This window comes from Papio anubis, chromosome 1 (genome assembly GCF_008728515.1).
Source record: "Papio anubis isolate 15944 chromosome 1, Panubis1.0, whole genome shotgun sequence".
NCBI classification, from domain to species: Eukaryota; Metazoa; Chordata; class Mammalia; order Primates; family Cercopithecidae; genus Papio; species Papio anubis.
The window spans coordinates 133,521,371-133,539,477 of NC_044976.1; the positions used below are offsets into that span (position 1 = coordinate 133,521,371).

General features: G+C 53.0%; 1 protein-coding gene across 7 annotated transcripts in view; it reads right to left on the bottom strand.

Annotated features, from left to right (window-relative positions):
• OBSCN (obscurin, cytoskeletal calmodulin and titin-interacting RhoGEF) overlaps window positions 1–18,107 on the bottom strand; it is a 168,874-nt gene that overhangs the window by 94,723 nt on the left and 56,044 nt on the right. For all 7 annotated transcript variants that reach the window (XM_031655026.1, XM_031655024.1, XM_031655022.1 and 4 more), the window contains exons 15-31: window positions 15,417–15,692; window positions 11,020–11,295; window positions 8,242–8,517; window positions 6,913–7,188; window positions 6,407–6,685; window positions 6,018–6,284; window positions 5,621–5,890; window positions 4,453–4,719; window positions 3,743–4,009; window positions 3,417–3,529; window positions 3,147–3,300; window positions 2,794–2,955; window positions 2,602–2,706; window positions 1,473–1,739; window positions 985–1,254; window positions 369–635; window positions 11–277 (exon numbers count right to left, since the gene is read on the bottom strand). In XM_031655026.1, the coding sequence (XP_031510886.1) occupies window positions 11–277; window positions 369–635; window positions 985–1,254; window positions 1,473–1,739; window positions 2,602–2,706; window positions 2,794–2,955; window positions 3,147–3,300; window positions 3,417–3,529; window positions 3,743–4,009; window positions 4,453–4,719; window positions 5,621–5,890; window positions 6,018–6,284; window positions 6,407–6,685; window positions 6,913–7,188; window positions 8,242–8,517; window positions 11,020–11,295; window positions 15,417–15,692 (4,059 nt within the window). The remainder of the gene's footprint in view (window positions 1–10; window positions 278–368; window positions 636–984; window positions 1,255–1,472; window positions 1,740–2,601; window positions 2,707–2,793; window positions 2,956–3,146; window positions 3,301–3,416; window positions 3,530–3,742; window positions 4,010–4,452; window positions 4,720–5,620; window positions 5,891–6,017; window positions 6,285–6,406; window positions 6,686–6,912; window positions 7,189–8,241; window positions 8,518–11,019; window positions 11,296–15,416; window positions 15,693–18,107) is intronic.

Genomic DNA, 18,107 nt, shown 5'->3' on the forward strand with positions numbered 1-18,107 from the left:
GATGGCTCACCTCGGACCTCCAGGTGGGCAGAGGTTGACACCTTGGGGGAGGAGGCGCATACTGTGCCTGCATCAGCACGCCGGACGCTCTTCAGTACCAGCGTGTGGCACCGGCCCCTGTGCGAGATCTCATGGAAGCTGTCGTTGTACAGGGGCATCCCGTTGAGCGACCACTCGACCTCCTCGTCCTCATGGGACAGCTCACAGGAGAAGCTGGCCCGGCCCTCCTCCATGGCCTCTGCATCCTGCAGCGGCCCTGTCACTGTCACCTCCCGCGCTGCAAGGGACACACCGGGCCTCAGTGCCCACATCACCAGGCAACCCCTCCCCAAAACCCTCTCAGTAGCCCCGTGTCCCTCATGCCCCACCTTCCACAGTGACCTCAGTACTGCTGTGGGCGCTGCCCGCCTGGCACCGGTAGACACCAGCATCGGCAGGCATGAGCCGGAGGATGCGCAGCTCGGCCATCTGACCCTCCAGGCTCATCTTAAACTTCTCAGAGGCAGACAGGGGTGTGTCATCCTTGTACCACTGCACAGCCTTGGGGGCTGGCCGGAAGTCGCAGGACAGGACCACTGACTGCAGCTCACGCCCTGTCTTGGGCTCCAACGGCCGTGTGAGGACTACGGGGATGTCTGCAGGGAGTGGAGACAGGCTGGGCCACGGGGCCACAGGAACCAATCACCCTGTCCTGCCTGCCAAGCCCTGAGCCTGCTCACCTATGGCCCTGAACTATGTCCTCCCCTGGCCCTGAGCCGTGTCCACTGTTCCCTGAACTGTGCCTTCCCCTGGCCCTGAGCTGTATCCTCTGTGGTCCTGAACTGTGTCCTCCCCTGGCCATGAGTGATACCCATCTGTGGCCCTGAACTGTGTCCCATCACTGCACTGAGCCTTCTCCTCCCATGACCCTGCCCTGTACCCACCCACAGCCTTGTCCTTTTATGCCTCTGCCTCGCGTCCACCCACCGGGGCGGGAGTGCTCACCTGAGACCACCAGGTGGGCAGAGGAGCGAGACTTGCCGATGGTGAAGTGCACGGGCCCGGTCATAGTGGAGCAGGTCCGCCGCAGCATCAGCCGGTGCACCGTGCCCTCCTGCTCCAGGCCCACGTTCCCCCCAGCCTGCAACACTGTCTTCCCCAGGAGCCACTTAGGTGGCCGCACTGAGGGGATGGAGGTCTCACACTCAAACCAGGCAGGAGCAGGCTCCATCACCGTCACGTCCTGCAGACCCCGCACAATGGTGATGGATTGCTCTGTTGGGGAGGAGCAGTTGCTGGCGGATCCCATGGATAGGACAAGTTGCCCCTCTGGCAGGGTTCCTTCCTGGGAACAAGCCCCTGCCCCACTAGATGCATGTTAGCATCCTCCTGAGCTACCCAGACCCAGCGTCTCCAGGAGTGTATGCAAACCATGGACCTAGGAGACTCCCCCCAACAAAAGCAACCTGCAGAGCTGCCCTCCCTGCCTGCACCTTCCACAAAGAACTGTGCACTAGTCTTGACATCGCCGGCGTCGCAGGTGTAGGTGTCCTCGTCCTCTGCCTGGACGTCACTGATGATCAGCTTGCGGTAGAGGCCATCACTGACCAGCTCGTACTTGGGCCCGGGCCGCAGCTCCTGACTGCCCTTGAACCACCGCACCTGGGCGCTGGCCCGGGACACCTGACACTCCAATACACCGCGGTGCTTCTCCATGGCAATCTTGTCCCGCAGAGGGCGCACGAGGGTCACTGGCAGCTCTGTGAGCATAGTTGGGGCACGGGGTGGATCAGAGACGGTGCTCCAGGCTCCCAGGCCCAGGCTCCGACAAGGCACTGGGTGTTTTGGGCAACCAAGGGCTCGGACCCCACTAGGCCCCAACAGCCCATGTCTGCCCGCCAGGGGACAGCAGGTGTTTAGGCTGAGTATCCCCCTTGGAGCTGTGCTACGACCTGCTCCACAGAGCAGACCACCAGCAAGGGGAGTGTGCCTGCCTTTGCCTACCCTGCCCTCCCATATCCCACACTCCCACTTCCACCACCCAGGTCCTGCCCGCTGTCCTGGCCCACCAAGAGCAGGGTAGGCTCTGCCCCATGTAGCCCCACCCCCTGCAGTCCTCTCCCCAAGCCCCCACTTCGGAACCATAACCACATACCCTAGCCCAGTCCCAGGAACTCATGTCCCCTCCCCGCACACCTCTGACTTAGCCCTACTGGCCCGTCCCCACTCCACCTGTCTGCAGAGCCTCCCTCCCTGCTGCCCCAGCACCACTCTCCCTGATCCCCTGATCCTCCTCCTCACTGCCACCAGGTAGAACTCCCCGCCCCCGACAACCCTCCCCCTCCCCACCGCCCCACAGGGCCTCATGCCTGGCCTCTGCAGCACATGCTGCAGCCAGAGGGAGGATTCATCAGGATCTCGGTTTTAAGGAAGGGAGAAGCCCCTCATGGCCACTTCTCTGGCCTCTATCTTCCTGCCAAGGAGGTGACAACCCCTTCCCTCCTCGTGAGTCCCTGCTGTCCTGGTCCTGAGAGCGGGCTTGGGGTGTCCGGGCCTGTGCTGAGCCAGCTGGCCACACATGCACACTGTCCAGCCTCGCCCTCCCCTCAGCCCCCACCTCACCCTTCACTCGGAGCTGGGCTCGAGATTCTGCATTTTCAGCTACAAATTTGATCTCTCCTGCATCTTCCGCCAGGACCCTCCGGTAGATGAGAGTGTATGTCCTTCCTGGGGAAAAAGGCGGCTCAGTATGGGCGGGGACAGAGGAGGACCTGGGGGTTGGGCCGTGCCCACCATAGCCACTGGTCCTCGCACCTTCCTGGCGGATGCGCACGTTGTCACTGGGCCGCAGTTTGCTGCCCTCCCGGAACCACTGGCCAGGCACTTCGTCGTGGGAGACCTCACAGGAGAAGGTGGCACCGTCCTTCTCCATCACTTCCACATCCTCCAGGGACCTCACGATCTGGATGTTGCGGCCTGGGGTGGCAAAGGAGGCCCTGCCACACCTGGACGCACAGAGCCACCCCCAGCACCCCCCACCCAGTGCCCCAGCGTGCCAAGGGTTGTGAAGGTGAAAGCAGAGTGGCCAAGCCCCTGGCTGGGGGACATAGAAGACAGGAGGAGGTGCCCACACCTGCCATGCCCCACGTGCCCCACACAGCCCTCACCTTGCACCTTCACAGAGGCAGAGCTCTGGGCGTCATGGGCATCACACACATACATGCCCTGATCCGCGAACTCGCACCGGTAAATGGTGAGGCTCCTGCAGGTGCCCTGGGCTGCAATGCCCACTGTCTTGCCTGTCCGCAGCTCCACACCGTCCTGTGGAGCGCAGAAGCCCGGTCAGGCATACAGGTGGTTCAGCCCTGGGGTTCCACTTGGGCCTGCCCCCATGAGAGGAGGGAAGGAGGCAACAGAGTGGGGTCAGGGGGAGGCACCTTTAGCCAGCGCACATCCACATTAGGACGAGACAGCTCACACTCCAGGGTAACCTTCTCCTTCTCGGTGGTCACCACATCCTGCAGCGGGCGGCTGAAGTTCACAGGCAGCTCTGGGGAGGAGGAAGTAGGAAGTGGGAGGAGAAAAAGGGCTTGGAGGAGCCTTCAGGGTGGGGACAGGATGAGGGTGGGGCAGTGCCCAAGCTGGACAGAGTTATATGGAGCTGGCTCATCCAGGTCCCTAAAGTCCCCACCGACCTCCTCGGGATTCCCTCGGGACAGGTAGGCATGATCTGTGCTGAGCCCTGCCAGTCCCCCCAACGCACCAGTGACCACGAGCAGTGCCGACGTGTGCACTCCTTCGGCCTTGAAGACCATAAGGCCACTGTCCTCTGGCCTCAGCCCAGAGAGCGTGAGGGTGTGTGTGGGGCCCCGCACAGCCAGGTGGCACGTGGGCCCCTGCTGGAGCCGCAGACCGTCGCGAGTCCAGATGCCCTCCACGTCCGCATGCGACAGCTGCACCTCCATGGTAGCCGTGCCCTGCTCCTGTGCCTCCACTGCCTGCAGGCCCCTGATGAGCCGTACCTGGCGCACTGCGGTGCACACGCGGGATCACGGGTCAGCCGCTGCTCTGAGACCACCGCCTTAGAACCCTGGGGTACAGCCAGCTTCCCCAGGAGCTCAGGGAGGGCTGGGGAAGCCTCCCAACGCCCACCCCCAGCGCTAGCCCCTCCGGCGGGAGACCTGCCCCTCCCCCAGCCCTACGTCCCATCCAGAGGACTCGCCCCTCCCCTCAGTGTCCCGCCTGGCTCCTCCCTCCTCCCCTCGGTGCTCTGCATCCCTCCTCCCTCCTCCCCTCAGTGGGCCACCTCCTTCCTCTCTCTTCCTCTCAGTGCCCCTCCTCCCTCCTCCCCTTAGTACCCTGCCTAAGTCCTCACTCCTCCTCAATTCTCCGTCTCCCTCCTCCCTCCTCCTCAGTGCGCTGCCTCCCTCCTCACTCCTCCTCAGTGCCCCGCCCTTCCCGCCCGCGACTCACTCTCCACGGTGAGTTTGGCCTGTGTCTTGTCATCCGGAGTCTCGCAGCCAAAGAAGCCACGGTCGGCAAAACCTACGTTGTGCAGAACCAGGCGGTGGTGGGCGCCCTCGGCGTGGATCTCCACGTTCTTTCCCGGCGCCAGGGCCACCGCGTTCCGTGTCCACCTCAGCTCCGGCCACGGCCGCGTCAGCTCCACCTCCAGGGTCACCGAGCTCCGCTCCTCCACCGTCTGCGGCTCCAGCTTCTTTTTGAACAGCACGGGCGCCTCTGGGGTCGCAGGAGAGGGGAGGTCATGGCAGTCCTTGCCCTCCTCCACGGGCAAGCCAAGGTACAGAGGGCCCGCCCAGCACAGGCGCCTGCCCTGAGCCGCGCCCAGGCAGAGCTGCCCGCAGGGCGCCCGGGGATCCCAATCCAAACAGCGGCGCGGCCCTGGCCACACGTGGGCGAGGAAACACTTTAAGCGAGGAAACCGGGAAGCTTCCTTAAGCCCCGCTTCTACCTCCAGCTCCCCTGTTCTGAACAAGACGCCAGGCCCTCGTGCCTCAAAATCCTAGGCGTAATCCCCACTAGTAGCACTGGCGGGAACTGCAGAGGCGGGAAGACAGAGCTCCCCCAGGCGCAACGGGGGTTTAGCAAAGCCCAGGAGTCCTGCACAGGTTGAGGAAGAGGCGCTGGCGGGCCTCTGCCTTAGGCCACCCTTGAACTCCGCAGAAGGTGAATCTACTGCATCACTCCCTTACTCCAGAACCTGCCATGACTCCCACTTCCCTTCAGGGAAAGTTCTGCCTTCTGGCTTCAGCAGCATGGGAAGCCCATGTCACTGCCTGCACTGGTGCTAACCCCACTCTCTCTTCCCTGCCATCCATCAGGCTAAGTATGCACCCACCTACTCCAGAAAGCCTCCCTGGATTGCCTCAACCTCCACCCATTCCCCACCAGGTGCACCTGCAGGATTGCATCTTCTCTATACCAAGAGAAGGCACCTGACCCATCCAGCCTACCCGAATCTCCTCTCTGCAGTCCACACACCCTGTGTCTCCTGAGATCAGCCAGATCAGCCATAACAGGACAGCAGTTCCAGGTGCCCACTCAGAACCAGCCCACAGGGGAGATGCCTGTGCAAGGAGCCCCGGCCAGCCAGGCAAGTCCTGCTGCCCCCCACACTCACCTCGGACCCTCAGGACAGCAGAGGATGAGACGCCCTCAGCCTCCACAGTGATCTGGCCCGCGTCCTCCAGCACCAGGCCGGAGATAGTCAGGCTGTGACTGGTGCCACTCTGTGATATGGCAAACTTCTCGCTGGGCTGCAGCAGGGCACCGTCCCGGAACCACACGACTGCCGCATCACTGGGGGACACCACACACTGGAAGGTGGCCTCGCAGCCCTCCTCCGCGACCACGGTGCTCAGCCCGGACATAAACTTCACCACTCGGGGTACTGCAGACAGGAGCACTGCTTAAGAGGCGGGCGCGCGGGACCGGCAGAGCCCCCACACTGCAGGAGTGCCAAAGGCCACCTCCTCCAGGAAGCTGCCCTGGATAGGGACACCCGACCCCTTACATACCACTAACAGTGAGCTGCGCACTGGTGTGGTCATCACGGCTCTCGCATACGTACTCCCCTGCGTCCTCCGCGCGCAGCTCCAACACAGTGAGCAAGCGCACAGGCCCCTCGGCCACCATCTGGAAGCGCTTGCCCGCCTGAAGCTGCGTGCTGCCACAGCGCCACACCACCTCTGCACACGCTGAGCTCAGCTCACAGGCCAGTGTTACCGTGCCGCCCAGCTCACCGCACACAGGCTTCAGCGGCCGGCAGAACTTGGCGGCCACCTCTGTGGGCACGAAGGGGACATCAGCCAGGTTCCTAACAGACCAGACTTGAGCCCCAGCTTTGCCCCTTCCCAGCTCTGGGAGAGAGGGGTCTGGAGGAGTCCCCGCCCCGTGCCCAGCTCACCTTCCACCTGCACTGGGAAGTCCTGCCCCTCTGCGCCCACACGGCAGCTGTAGACGGCACTGTCCAGCACCTGAGCGCCATGCACGGTCAGGGTGTGGGTGTCCCCCTGGCTGGCTGTCTCGTGCCGCTTGCTGCGGCGAATCTCCACACCATCCTTAAGCCAGGTCACTGTGGCCACAGAGGGTGTGGCCAGCGTGGCAGTCAGGACGATGTCTTCATGCTCCTTGACCACCAGAGGCTCACTGCGGCAGGGTCTCTCTGAAATTTGGGGCTCCGGCCCTGGGTAGAGGTGAGTTGGCATGAGAGGGGGACCCTGGCATCCCTGGACCGGCCCCGCTCCCCTTCAGGGCCACCCTAATGCCACCTGGCACCCCTGATACCCATTGCTCTTCAAGGATGGCCCAGTGCCGTCCTGAGCACCATCAACCACCATCCAGAATCCCAGGAGCTATACAGTGTGGCCATCAGCTCCAGGTGAAGTGGATTTGCCACCCCAAAGCACTGACCTGCCACGTGCAGGTGGAAGGAGAGCCGCTGGCCCCCCGCCTCACAGCTGTACTCCCCAGCATCTGCCTGGCCCGCCTGCTGCACCACTAGCCTCCGTGTGCAGCCCTCGGCCTCCACGTGCACTTTCGAGCTGGAGCTCAGCTTCTTCCCATCCTTGTACCACGTCACCTCCATCTGGCCCTGGGCCACCTCACAGCTCAGTGTGGCACTGGCCCCCGCCTCCGCCTGCACCACCCTGCATGCCGGCTGCTCCTTGGCAAACACCACCTTGGGCTCTGGGGATGGACAAGGAGGGATGTAGGGTTAGAGGCTCCAGAGCAGACGCAGCCCATGTGTTAGCCCAGTGACAGCCAGGCAGGGCTGTCCATCATTGAGCAGTGCACTGTGACGCACAGAGCTCCCCCCGGCACTACCAGAGCCGAAGGTCTAAGAGTGCATGTTGGCAGCACCACCATCATGTCTCTTGGGAACAGGATGCGGTCCCTTCCCTGCCCTGGTCTTCCAGGGCCCTGGGGCCCTCACCCGTTGCCAGCCCTCCCCACCACATGGGGCCACAGGCAGCAGGACATGAAGGGTCAGGAAGGATGGACCAGCAACCTGGGCTGGCCCAGAGGCAGCAGAGTGTCGGGCAGGGCCACCGGAAAGAGAATGCCAAGCTGAGTGTGGTTTGTTGTCCCTGGCTCAGAGACAGGGTGGAAGGGGTCGGATGTCAGAAAGACAGGTGGACACATGGTGATGACCAAGGGGCCCAGCACAGGCTTGCAGAGATCTAGGGCCCAGAGCACAGAGACAAGCCCCCCCACCACCCAGGACACGCTCTCCAGTCACTGCAGGGCCCTCCCATAGCCCAGCACCCACAGAGGAGTCAGCAGATCACATTAGACCAACCCAGACCCCAGACCCCCACCCCAAGGACATCACACCACTGTCCCCACCACCCAGACAGAGGTCATCACATCTGACTACACCTGGACCCCAGACCCCCAAGGACATCACGCTATTGTCCCTACCGCCCAGACAGGGGTCCTCACATGAGACCAGACCCCAGACCCCCACCCCAAGGACATCATGCTACTGTCCCTACCACCCCCAGCTCAGCCACTGCAGGGCACACACCATGGTCAACTCAGTCCATGGGCCTGCTCTGGTCTCATGACATAAGGACACTGGCCTGAGAGCCGCTGGGGAGAGCTGGGGACACAGATTCTAAGGCCTACAGAGAGGGAAGGTGCCAGGGCCCACGGCACCTTGGGCCACCCAAACGTGCCCTTGTAGTTTCACACCCGACACTCAGGATCACCTCTATTTCACCTAACCCTGGCACCCACCAGCCACATGTAGGTGGAAGGAGAGCCGCTGGCCCCCAGCCTCGCAGCTGTACTCCCCGGCATCCGCCTGGCCTGCCTCCTGCACCACCAGCCTCCGTGTGCAGCCCACGGCCTCCACGCGCACTTTTGAGCTAGAGCTCAGCTTCTTCCTGTCCTTGTACCACATCACCTCCGTCTGGGCTTGGGCCACCTCGCAGCTCAGCATGGTGCTGGTCCCCGCCTCAGCCTGCACCTCCCTGTGTGCCGGCTGCTCCTTGGCAAACACCACCTTGGGCTCTGGGGATGGACAAGGAAGGACACATGAGGTCAAAGATACAGCCTAGGTCAGGAAGACCACCCTAGGGTAGGAGGGCCCGCATGAGGAAGTAGGAGAAACAGAACCTTCCCCAGGCTCTGCACTGGCTGTGTGACCGGGAGAAGCCCTGCCACCTCCCCACACACGAATTACAGTTTGTCTATCCACTGTGCACGGCGCCATAGGCTATCACAGGTGGGGCAGCTATGACAAACCCTCCATGCATGAGCACCTCCAGGGCAGGGACTGGGGTGCCTGCACACGTGGCTCTTCTTCAAGCATGTATGGAGCTTTAAATCCACTTGTCATTTTTGAACCTCGCATCCACCAAAACCACATTTGTTTGGATTTTGACTGAGACTGAATAACTTTCATTCTTCCATACTTTTATCCACTTTAGATCTTTACTGTCTCTCAAGTGTTACACAGCTTCCCCCCCCCGCAGAGCCTCTGGACATCTTTTATTAGACTGGAATCATAAACATGATGCCTTTGAGGCATCTGTCAATCTTTCACGTTTTCGTTTTCAAACTGCTTGCTGCTAGTCTACATGTATGGAAGTTTCTTCACATAGATCTTGCAAGGGTTGATCTTTCTCAACTCTCTAATAATTTATCTTCTGGGTAAACCATATCTTCTGTCAGTTCACCTTTTTCCAACTTTTATACCTTTTGTTTTACTTTCCTCCTAACTGTGTGTCCAATGTTGGATGGAAGTGCTGACCACTGGCTTCCTCATGCTGTCCCTGGCTCAGAGGCAAAGCTTACAAAGTCTCCCTTTGTGATTTTTGTGTAATACCCTGGGTCAAATTAAGAAAAAAAAACTTTTATTTATACTTTGTTAAGAATTTAACGGCACGATGGATGCTAAATTTTGCCAGACATTTCTTCTGAATGTATGAGGTTAAATTTTTATCAAATATGGTACTTTATTCTGAGTTTAAGATAATTACATTGTTTTAAAATTTCAATCACATAATATCATGATGTTCTAATGTTTTAACATGAAAGCAGCCCTCATTCCTAGACTATGAATTTCATCATAGTGTATGATCATCTTGATGTATTGCTGAATTCAGTTTACTAATACTTTGTTTAAAAAATTGGCCATGATATCCATAATTGTTTGATCTACAATATGCAAACTTCCTATTTTCTGGCCAGATTTTAGTCACGGCATTAAGCTATCTGCATATAATGAGTTAGAGGGTATATCTTCCTTTTTCCATTCTCCAGAAGAATTTCCATGAACATGGAAGAATTTCTGGCCAGAATGTTTGGAAGAATTTCTCAATAGGGCCACATGGTTTAGACATTGTTTGATGGGAAGATTTTTTGCTACCGGTTCTAGTTTTTACTAGGTTGTAGTAACTGCAGATAACTTCGGTAACAGTAGATAACTGCATATAGGTTATCTATTTCTTAAGTCTGTTTTTAGTTTCTAGAAATTATATAATTTAACACTTTTCAAATTTACTTGCAGTGAGTATTTTTGGTATCTACACATCTGTAAGCCATTTTAGACATACATAACACCAACTGTTATGTGGCAGCACTCGGGGCTCAGGGTTGGAGTTTGAAGTTAAACTCTCCTAACAAACAACAGGAAAGTAAAGATCGTTCTCAGACTTCCTATGAATCAGCCAGAGAGGACAGGTACAGGACTTGTCAAGGAAACAGGATGATGTAAATATGGCTTCCCCAGTCAGCAGCTGCTACCACCGTAACTTAATTCTACCGGTGTGTGACTGTGCCATAAGCTACTTATTCCTATCACTTTTAAATCTATCCAAAGGGGAATTCGGACACAGAACATTTTAACAGAATGCAAAAGGAAATTGAGATTGGCTTCCGAAACGGAATTCCAGTGTCATGTGTGCACCTGCCAATGCACTGCTCTTTACTCGTTTTGCACACACTAACGCTGTGGATCTGGGTTTTAATGAAGACTCAGACAGGGCTTCTACATCCACGGGGAAGGACAGAAGTGCGTCCCAGAACACTAAACACTTTGGGAACCCAGTGTTCAGTGTTGATATAATTCCAAATAAGACTGTGTGGCTGGAATTTCCCTACACCCTGGCTGAACGAATTCAAATCTCTTTGCACAGGGAGAGCCCTCACGTGGGGCCAGATGAGGCCGTGCAGGGACTGCAGGAGCATCCCCGAGGGAGGGATGTCTGGCCTACCACCATCTCATGCATTAGATAGGACCAGAGTCCTGGACACCTCGGGACATCACTGGTTTGGAGAAGGTACTGGGAAAATGTGACCCAGCATGTCTGCACGGAAACACCACCCAACATGGACAAGGAGGGCCGTGACCCTTCTGTTCACTCCCTTCCCACTAGGCAGCCCAGCTCCACCACAGGCATAAAAGTAGGAGATGAGAGGATGGGAGAAGTTGAGGGATGGAGTCTAATGGAAAGCCCACTGAGGCAGCAGCTCCAAACAGGGCTCACTCAGCATCCCCAAAGCACTGACCTGTCACATGTAGGCGGAAGGAGAGCCGCTGACCCCCAGCCTCGCAGCTGTATTCCCCAGCCTCTGTCTGGCCCACCTGCTGCACCACCAGCCTCCGTGTGCAGCCCATGGCCTCCACGCGCACTTTCGAGCTGGAGCTCAGCTTCTTCCTGTCCTTGTACCATGTCACCTCCGTCTGGGCCTGGGCCACCTCGCAGCTCAGCGTGGCACTGGCCCCCACCTCAGCCTTCAGCTCCCTGTGCGCCGGCTGCTCCTTGGCAAACACCACCTTGGGCTCTGGGGATGGACAAGGAGGGACACACAAGGTCAAAGATACTGCCCAGGTCAGGAAGACCACCCTAGGGTAGGAGGGCCCGGATAAGGAAGTAGGAGAAACAGAACCTTCCCAAGCTCTGCACTGGCCATGTGGCCGGGAGAAATCCCACCGCCTCCCAGCACAAGAATCACAGTTTCTCCATCCACTGTGCACGCTGCCATGGGCTGTCCCAGGCGGGGCAGCAGTGACAGACTCCGTGCACGAGCTCCTCCAGTGCAGGGACTGGGGTCCTGATGCCTGCACAGCTCCCTTCACGGATATACCAGCGTCTCCCCCACAGGACTGCAGGGCGTGTCCTCACCACAGGGCCCCAGAATACTGAGTTTCCCAGTCCTGCCACCGTCAGGAGGGTTAGCGTTGGCCTCTGCAGGGAAGGCCTGGGCTTTGTCATGCATTGCCTGGTGACATGCAAGGTGGAGCCCTTTCCACCACTTCTGGCCGTTACATCAGCTCTTCTGGGGTGTCACTCTTCAGGCTTCTGTCCAATTTTCAATAGCCTTTTCTGTCTTTTCCTTTCTTATTTTTAGGAACTCTTTATATATTTTAAATGCTAGCAAATGATAACTGTGTATTTGTAAACATCTTACCCATGTCCTTGACCTGCCTTTTCACTCTCAAATGATGTCTTGACAAATTAAAGTTGTAGTTTTAATGTAGGTAAATATACCATTGTTCCACTCTGTAGTTTTAAGAAATCTTTCCTTTCCCTGAAGTTTTCAGCAATCTATGTTATCCTCTAGGGGTTTTATGGTTTTACCTTTTATACTCTGTGGCCTCTAACCTCCCTGGAACTTACTTTTTAGTGTGAAATAAGTTACTAGTCTAAATTTTTATAAGGTTAAAAAATCAAAGAACCATTTTTTTTTCAGAAGATCATCCTTTCTCCACTGCCTGTGCAGGTGTGAAGGTTAAAAAAAAAAAAAAAACACAAAACACAAAAACAAAAAAACAAGAAACAATAAAAGGGAGAATCCATGTATTTGGGTCTGATCATGAGCTCACGATTCTGTCCCTTTGGTCTGACAACTGTCCTTGTGTTGTGCCTGGCTGTCTCCATTCCTGCAGCTGATTGGTTCTTAATATCTGGTAGACAAATGCTCACAAGTGGCTCTTCAAGAGTGTGTTACTCCACTTGGCCTTCAGAATCTGCTTCTCAACCTTCACCTCCCCAAAGAAAAACATTTGCTTGGGTTTTGACTGGGTGTGAACATATTTGAGTCTTCCATGGGTTTCTATCTATTTATTTAGGTCTTCTTACTGTCTGCCAAAAATGTTTCACAATGGCCAGGCACAGCGGCTCACACCTGTAATCCCAGCACTTTGGGAGGCTGAGGTGGGAGGATTGCTTGAGTTTGAGCCCAACCTGGGCAAAATAGTGAGACCCTGTTGCTACCAAAAAAATTTCTTAAAAAATTAGCTGGGCGTGGTGGTGCATGGCCTATAGTCTCATCAAGTCAGGAGGCCGAGGTGGGAGGATCTCTTGAGCCCACCCAGGAGGTCGAGGCTGCAGTGAGCCATGATTATACCACTGAACTCCACTCTGGGTGACAGAGTGAGATCCTGACTCAAAAACAAAAATGTTTGACAATTTTCCTCCACTGAGATATTAAACATCTTTACTATACTTGATGCTTCTCATGCTCTTGTAAATCTTTTAAAATTTCACCTTACAACTGTGTTGCTAGTGTGTGTGTGTGTGTATGTGTACATACATACATATATACGTGTATTCTGCATGTTGAATTTCTATGTGATGTTTCTCAACTCTCATATTATTTATTACTTATTATTTATCTTATTATTTATCTCTCTATCTTTTGGATTTTCTGAATTGATACTCATATCATCTGTGAATCCCACTTATGTTTTTCTCCAAGTGTTATACCTTTTCTTTTCCTTTCCTCCTTCCTCTGCTGTACAGTGCTGAATGGAAGTGGGGATGGTTGGTTTCCACGTGCTGATTCCTATCTCAAAGGCAAAGCTTTCAAGGTGCTCTTTAAATATGCAGTTACCTGGTGTTTTCTGCAGTACCATTGACCAAATCAAAGAAGGACACTTTATAATTTGTTAAAAATTTCATGACATGAATTGATGCTGAACTTTATCAAATATTACTTCTAAACTTTAATATTAAATTTAATCAAACACTGTATTCTGTATTTATTAAGATCACACAACTTTTTCATTGCATCCAATTACATCATCCTTTATACAGATTTGCATATTTCAAAAACTAAACCAGCCTTGCATTCTGGGACTACATCCTTCCTTAGAGAGTCTTGAGAGATAGCTAAATTCAGTTTGCTAATTTTTTTTTTTTATATCCATAATGGATTGGTCTAAAATTTTAATTCTTGTTAACATTCCTTGTCCATATTATGATATCCATATTATATTTCTTATTTTTCTTTTTTGAGACAAGAGTCTCAATCTGTTGACCTAGCTGGAGTGCAGTGGCGCCATTATAGTTCACTGTAACTCCAACCTCCTGGGCTCAAGCAGTCCTCCCACCTCAGCCTCCCAAGCAGCTAGGACTTACAGGCACCCACTACAACACCCAGCTAATTTTTAAATTGTTTTTCAGAGACAGGGTTTTGCTGTGTTGCCCAGGATGATCTCGAACTCCTGAGCTCAAGTGATCCTTCTACCTTGGCCTCCCAAAGTGTTGGGATTACAGGCATGAGCCACTGCCCTAGGCTATATCATGTTTCTACAAGACTATCTGGAGAGTATATCTGCTTTTCTGTTCCCTAGTAGAAGAATCTGTATGAACATAGAATAATTTATTTCCTAAATATTTAGTATAATTTAGCAGTAAAGCCACCAGGCTTACGTCTTTTGCTACGAGCAGATGGTTTTCATGGTTCAATTTTTTTAAGTTTCTAGGACTACTAGAGTTATCTATTTCTCTTTGTGTCACTTTTGATATATTTCTAGGAACTGGCCAAACTGTCAATATTTTTCAAATTTATTACTACAAAATTTATTACCACAAATATATTTCTATAAAATAATTTGTCATATTTTCTTAAAATTTGACAAACATACAGAGTGAGGTTTTGGGTGTATATACACCCCCCAAATCACTCTATGCTGATGCAGTAACAAACTGTTATATGGTGGCACCTAGAGGTCAGTGTGGGACCTACAGCCGGGGTTACTAAGACTGTCTTAATGAAAGGAAAATAAATTTGTTTCTCAGACTTCTCTATGAAGCAGCCATGGAGGCTCAAACACAGTAATCATTAGGAAATTCTATAAAATAAATACATATAACAAACAGAGGCTGCTACGAAGGGAACTCGCCTTTGACAAAGTGTGGTGGTGTCGCCTACTCTACTTACTCTTTTCTATTTCTGAATCAAACTACAAGGAGAACACTGACACGAAATACTCCAATTGAGGACAAAAGGAAAACATGCTTTGTCTTAGAAACAGTATTCTAAGCCCATGGATGCACTGCACAGGCACGTCCCCACTGGGGCACCACTCCTTACGATTCACACAATCATAGCAAGTCAGGGATCTACATTTTGTAACATACGGGAAGAGGGAAGAGTGTCTCTCCTCCTCTAAAACTATGATAAGCCAAATTTTAGTTTTGGGAAAATTCCAAGGACAATCCGGTGACTGAAAACTCCCATTACCTTGTATGGATGAAATGGAGGCAGCTCCCCTTCCCCTGGCGAGAGCCCTACGCTCTGTGGGGTGAGGATGCGGGAGCTGCCAGACATCCAACAACAGCACATTCACCTCTGTGCATGCGACAGACGCGAGGTTCACCTCAACCCCCAGCTCCAGGGGCAGTGAGACTCCTTGGACACCAAGAAAACTAGGAAGGTGCCCGCAGGTGTGACTGAGAACTACCAAGTACAAACACGTCTCCCGTTTTGCAGGAACAGGCCCTCTCCCTCCCAGGCACACCCCTCCCTTGGCCCAGCCACAGGGATGGAAATGGGAGTGGGAGGATGGGTAGCCCGAGACATGAAGGCTGAAGGAAAGTGCACAGAGATATGCTAGGGCTATGAGCCAGAACCACCATCACCTCTGAAGAGGCTCCTAGGGCCCCCAAAGCACTGACCTGCCACGTGCAGGCCGAAGGAGAGCCGCCGACCCCCGGCCTCGCAGCTGTACTCCCCAGCGTCTGCCTGGCCCACTTGCTGTACCACCAGCCTCCGTGTGCAGCCCACGGCCTCCATTCGCACTTTCGGGCTGGAGCTCAGTTTCTTCCCGTCCTTGTACCACGTCACCTCTGTCTGGGCCTGGGCCATCTCGCAGCTCAGCGTGGCACTGGTCCCCAATTCGGCCTGCACCTCTCTGCGCACTGGCTGCTCCTTGGCAAACACTGCCTTGGGCTCTGGGGAATGCAGGGATGCACAGGGTGACCACCACCATCTAGATCAGGAAGGCAGCACTGGGGAGAGAAGGCCTGGGCAGGGAGGTGGGAGGGAGAGCACCTTCCCCAGCCCCAGGCTCTGCACTGGCCATGTGGTCAGGAGAAGCCCCACCACCTCCCAGCACAAGCAACACAGTTTCTCCTTCCATTCTGCACGGCACCATGGGCTGTCCCAGGCAGGGCTGCCATGACAGATCCTCCAGGGCAGGGACTTGGGTCCTGACACCTGCACAGCTTCCCTCATGGATGTGCCACGGTCTACCCAGGGGACTGTGCAGGGCATGTCCTCACCCCGGGGCCCCAGAGTCTGAGACTCCCAGTCCTGCCACTGTCAGGAGGGTCAGCTCTAGCCGCTGCAGAGAGGGCCTGGGCCTCCTGTGGCTTCCTGGGTCCCTGTCAGGAAGACTGTCAAGCTGAGCGCCTTCTGATGGTTTGGGGACAGAGTCTTCGCTCTTCTATGGTGTCACTGTTAAAGTGTTTTGCCCAATTTTATTTTCTTTTCTTTTTTTTTTTTTTTTTGAGACAGGCTCTCACTCTGTCACCCATGCTGGAGTGCATTGGTGTGATCATAGCCCACTGCAGGTTCAATCCTTAGGCTCAAGACATCCTCCCACCTCGGCCTCCCAAGGAGCTTGAGACTACAGGCATGCATCACTATGCCTAGCTCTTTTATTTTTTATTTTCTAGAGGCAGGGTCTTGCTATGTTGCCCAGACTGTTCTCAAATTCCAGGGCTCAAGCAATCCTCCTGCCTTGGCCTCCCAAAGCGTTTGGGTTACAGGCATGAGCCACCATGCCCAACCCCAATTTTCAGTAGCACTGTCTTTTACATATTTATTTTTAGGAACTTCATATACTTAAAAGCTATGTATGTTACAAACATCTTCTCTATCTCTGTACCTTGCCCTTTCACTCCTGTATGAAAGTTCTCTGATGAAATAAAGTGATCAGTTTTATTGCAGGCAAATAATCATTCATCCTGTGTGGTTAGTGCATTCAGGTTCTGTTCAAAACATCTTCTATTACCCAGAGGTCACCAGATAATCTATATTATCTATATTATCTGGTAAGAGCTGTTCTACCCACATATTGAGTTGATTTCTTGTATGGGGAGGTAGACACTCAATTTTATTTTATTTTTGCGAACAGTTAATTGTCTTAGCACCATTTGTGAAAAGATCACCCTTCCTCTACACCTCCTCCTAGCACCAGGGTAAAAAATAAAGAAAGGGAGGAGGAATCTGGTTCCATCAAAGCTGTTTTGAGCTCAGTATTCAATTATTTTGGTCTGTTGATCTCTTTCTGCCTTTGGGTCCAGGTATCTGGATCACTACTGCTTTAGAGGACACCCTGCTGTCTGGCACAGCAAAGGCCCTCACACTGTGTTCTTCAAGGGTAGCTTGGCTCTGCTTGGCCTTTGCTATGTGCTTGTCAGTATTCTCTCACCCAACAGAACTATGGTTGACTGGGATTTATACTTTCAGGTCTTCCACAGCCTTTTAACTATTTATTGAGATCTTTTTTACTGTCTCTCAACAATGTTTAATAATTTCCCCCCCACAAACCATCTAAAGATCTTTTGTTGGCTTGCAATTGGTAACTACAAGACTTTGGATGGTACTGGAAATCTCTTAAAACATTATTTTCCATCTACTTGTCTCTGGTACATAGATCTAGAAGTGTTTTCTGTATATTGATTTTTTTATGTGATAACCATTCCCAAATGTCTTACTAATAATTAGGGGTTTTTTTGGACTTTCTAAATTAATAACCATATCATCTGTGAGTTGCATGTTTTATTTTCCAAGTTTTACACCTTGTACTTTCTTTTCCTCCTCTGTCTGCTATACAGTGTTGGAAGAAGTGGTGATGGATGGAGTCCTTGTCCTGTTTCCAATCTCAAAGGCGACACTTTCAAGGTTTCATGTTTGTGTAATATTAGCTTGTTTTCTTTATACTATTGCTTATGAAATTAAGGAAAAAATTTTTTTATTTAGAGTTTGTTAAGAATTATATGACATGAATTGATGCTAAATTTTTCCAATTTTTTTTGCATATTTATGATGTTGTACTTTATCCAATGCTTTTAGTCTCCATATTGGGGTAATCACATTCGTTTTTCTTTCAATCTATTAATGTCACATTTTGTACTGATTTTCAAATGTTTCTCATGTTAAACCAGCCTTGCACTACTGGACTATGACTTTTGTCATTGTGTGTTATCCTCTTGATAAATTGCTGAATTCAGGGTGCTAATACTTAGTTTAAGATAATGAGCCTTGACACTGATAAGAGATTGGCCAATTTTAATTCTTCATATTCACCCTGTCAGAGCTTTGTATTAATGATATTTACCTACATTAAACGAGATAGAGCA